This window comes from Silene latifolia, chromosome 4 (assembly GCF_048544455.1).
Source record: "Silene latifolia isolate original U9 population chromosome 4, ASM4854445v1, whole genome shotgun sequence".
NCBI lineage: Eukaryota > Viridiplantae > Streptophyta > Magnoliopsida > Caryophyllales > Caryophyllaceae > Silene > Silene latifolia.
Window position 1 is genome coordinate 50,213,869 of NC_133529.1, and position 3,906 is coordinate 50,217,774.

A 3,906-nucleotide genomic window follows, 5' to 3' on the forward strand; every position below is an offset into this window, starting at 1 on the left:
AATGGAATAATCACTATCACAAAGAATGATCGGCTGCTTGAAAGATACTGCCTTTGCAGGTGTATGTCTAGTCGTGAAAAAATAATTAGACATCATAAACGACAAGCACGACAATATAAAAAACACAGACAACAATATGAAATTGAGGAGCAGTCTGGTGATGAGGGTTATTATGACTCCGACTGATAGATTAGTTTAGAAATATATTAAGTTAGTTTTCTAGTATATTGTTATTTTGTATTATCTTGTGTTTTTTTTTTCAGTATAAGCCTTAATAGGCTTTATGCTTTTGAAAGTCTTGAATGGCTTTTGTAAATATTTCTAATATTAATGAAATAGTATTATGTCTATTTGTTTGTTTACTGTCATTAGCATTCAATACATTTAAAATATATGCTATATCAAAATGGACAACAATATTTCCTATGAACATTAGCAGTAAAACAAATGTTCCTTTAAAGGCATGATAATGGACATTGGCAGGAATACATTATATATGAACCTTTATTTGTACGAAATAAATTACCAATCTTTGTAGAGCATATTAGAATTGGATTACTGCATTATTGATGCAATAATATTCAATATACTTACTTACTTAACTACTGTTGAAGTAGACAATGAGTACAAGTGATGCAACTACGTCTTCTTTTACAAATAACAGCTTTAAGACACCAAGAACAAGAATTAAAACATTAAATGCACTCCAGTACATTCCATTCTGTCCAGAGAAAAAGAAACCTAAAGTAGGACAAGTATTCAAAACACTAGAATCAGCAGAGTTATTCTACAAAGAATAGTGTACAATCTGTAGGTTTACGCCAAGACTTGCAACAACAAAAAGGATTAAAGGCAATGAGTTACCAAACAGTTTTGCATTAAGGAATGTTGTCTGCCATAGGCAAGGTGTAAAGGAAAGTAGGAAAAGTAAGAGGGTCATCGATCGATATCTGCGACAATGATGCACAATCGATGTGACAGACATAAGCCGTGTGAGGCTGATTACAAGAATTGACTGTCGTGCATTAGTGCAGTTCAAATACCAAGAAAATGGAACTTATATTGTTACCAGATTCGAGGAAGCCCATAACCATCCACTTGCTTCACCGGAATCTACAATATTCTTGAAAGGAAACCGACAAATGACAGAGGTACAGAAACAATTTGTCACGAAGGTAAAGGTGCTAAAACTAGGTGGTGTGAAAGCATATACAGGTTGGAAGGAACTGTGTGGAGGTTACGACAACATTGGTGCTACTGAGGTTGATTTCAAAAACTTTGTTAGGGACATAAAAACCTATATTGGTAATTTTGATGCGCAAATGTTTGTTGAGAAGCTTATTGGGAAAAAAGACACATGCAGTTCATTTTACATTGATTTTATAGTAGATGAAAACAAGTGCCGGCGAGTGTTGTGGCGGATCCGATCGCATAAAGAACTACATGTTGTTCGGTGAGGTGTTATCAGCAGATGCTACATATGGAACAAACAAGTACGATATGGTGTTTGTGCCTTTCACAGGAGTTGATCACCACAAAAGGTGCATAACCTTTGGAGCTGGGTTGATAGGTGATAAAACTATTGAGTGTTACAGATGGCTGTTCAAGACATTTTTGGAAGCAATGGGCGGGTGCTAGCCGAGAATTATAATTATTGATCAGGACAAATCAATGAAGTCGGTAGTCCCGGAAGTGTTTAAGGAGTCAACACACAGACTGTGCATGTGGCACATAATGAAGAAACTAAGAGAAAAAGTCATTTATCAACTGTTTCAAGATGAGGATTTTAAGACCAGGCTCAATAGGTGTGTTTGGAACAACCAACTTGAGCCTGATGAATTCGAAGAACAATGGGAGAAGATAATGACTGATTATCAACTTGTAGAACACGAGTGGTTTTCATATTTGTACGATATCAGGGAACAGTGGATCCCTGCCTATTTTAAAGATATTTCCATGTCTGGGTTGATGAGGGTTACTTCTACATCTGAGAGTGAAAACAGTTTCTTTGACAGGTTCCTTACACCTCCTTTGACCCTTGTTGAGTTTTGGGTGTGCTATGAGAGTGCCTTGGAAGCACAAATACACAAGCACTCCAAGTTGAACAGTGACAACAAACACTCTGAAATCCCACGGAAAACAAACTCAAACCTTGAAGTCCATGCTTCTGAAATATACTCGCACAACATTTTTAAAGACTTCCAAACAGGCGATTGCGGCTTTTTGTCGATTCTTTGTTTTAAAGATGTGGAGAAGATTGATGAGACAAAAATATATATTCTAACAGACTTGCAGATGCCAAATAAGTCATGGAACGTAGCATATTCACCAGATAACATGGAGATTACTTGTTCGTGTTCTATGTTTCAGAGAATGGGCTTGTTGGGCAGGCACTGCCTTTGGATTATACACAACCAAGATTTTCAGAAAATACCAGAACAGTACATAATGCAAAGATGGACAAAAGCTGCAATGAGTAAGCCTGTCTTTGATAAAGATGGCAAAGCGATAGATGTCTCTCAAAAGTTTTTAAATAGGAAAAGTTTGAGTACTGAGCTGTGGCAAGAGGTTTATTCTTGTGTCGGCGTATGTTGAGTGTGATGATAACGACATGAAGCTTTTGATTGAAAAACTGAGAGATATTAGATTGGATATGATTAGTGTGAAGTGTTCCGGCAAAGAAGAAAGACAAGATGAAAGAAATAGAAAAGTATGTGGGCTGCAAAATACCTCAGAAGTTGGTGATTCATGTTCCTAAAAAATCTAAAAACAAGGGTAGGACCAAGGGCAAGAGAATTGAATCACAAATATTAAATGCCCTAAAGAAGAGAGGAAAATAGAAGAGGTACTGCAAAACATGTGGCCGCCAAGGACACAACTCTAGGACTTGCAAAGAAACAAACCATCTGACAGGTATGTATAATTTGGTTTCTTGTTAAAGCATATTACATTAATGTTAAATATTTATTAATTATACAAGTATAGCGCATAGTGTTTACCTTCAAAAATCATCACTCTTATATGAAGGAACATAAGCTCTTTGTGCAATGAACATTATGGTTGTTCTGAAGGCACAAATGAGAATTTCAGCAATGTATATTTGGTTAACATTAAATGTATATCAATTTAGTTGTTCATTTTGGCCATTTTCTCCTTATAAAATCTAATATTTAATTTACATTCTGTTGCATATTCACCAAATACCACCATGAAGATGACGACGATGAAGGAGATGAATCTGATGATGTGGAGGACGACGATGAAGAAGATGAATCTGATAACGAAGTGGAAGATGCAAATTTTTGATTCAAGGATAGACATCCATAATATACACTACGAGAACATTCTTAAAGGCTTGTATGTACAATTCGATTTTACTGCCAAAGTGCATTACTTTTATAGGCAAAGTATATTACATTTGTATTAAAGGATCATTATTGTTGTTCTGCAAGGAACATTCTTAAAGGCTTGTATGTACAATTCGATTTTACTGCCAAAGTACATTACTCTTATAGCCTAAGTATATTACATTTGTATTAAAGGATCATTATTGTTGTTCTGCAAGGAACATTCTTAAAGGCTTGTATGTACAATTCGATTTCACTGCCAAAGTACATTACTCTTATAGCCAAAGTATATTACATTTGTATTAAAGGATCATTATTGTTGTTCTGCAGGGACATCATCAACTTGATTGGAATTGTTTTTCCCAAAGTACAATAATTTAAAGGCGTTTTGCACAATAAACATTATTGTTGTTCTGCAAGAACATAATAAACTTTATTCAAATTTGTTTCCGGAATATAACACTCTCTTGAATTAAAACTTTTTCAAACTTCAGGTTGTTCGAGTCGTAGCTTCCTCAATATATGTTACATTACTCACACACATGTCACAAACGAAACA

At 35.2% G+C, this 3,906-nt stretch overlaps 1 protein-coding gene across 1 annotated transcript; it reads left to right on the forward strand.

The window, feature by feature from the left end:
* Nucleotides 1-1,671: 1,671 nt before the first annotated feature.
* Nucleotides 1,672-2,595, forward strand: LOC141651493 (protein FAR1-RELATED SEQUENCE 5-like). Its single transcript, XM_074459202.1, has one exon. It carries the CDS (start codon nt 1,672-1,674, stop codon nt 2,593-2,595), a length of 924 nt encoding a protein of 307 aa, XP_074315303.1.
* Nucleotides 2,596-3,906: the final 1,311 nt, after the last annotated feature.

What these genes read in the sequence shown, in the direction of transcription:
- LOC141651493 (XM_074459202.1), top strand. Translation starts at nt 1,672, where the DNA reads ATGAAGTCGGTAGTCCCGGAAGTGTTTAAGGAGTCAACACACAGACTG.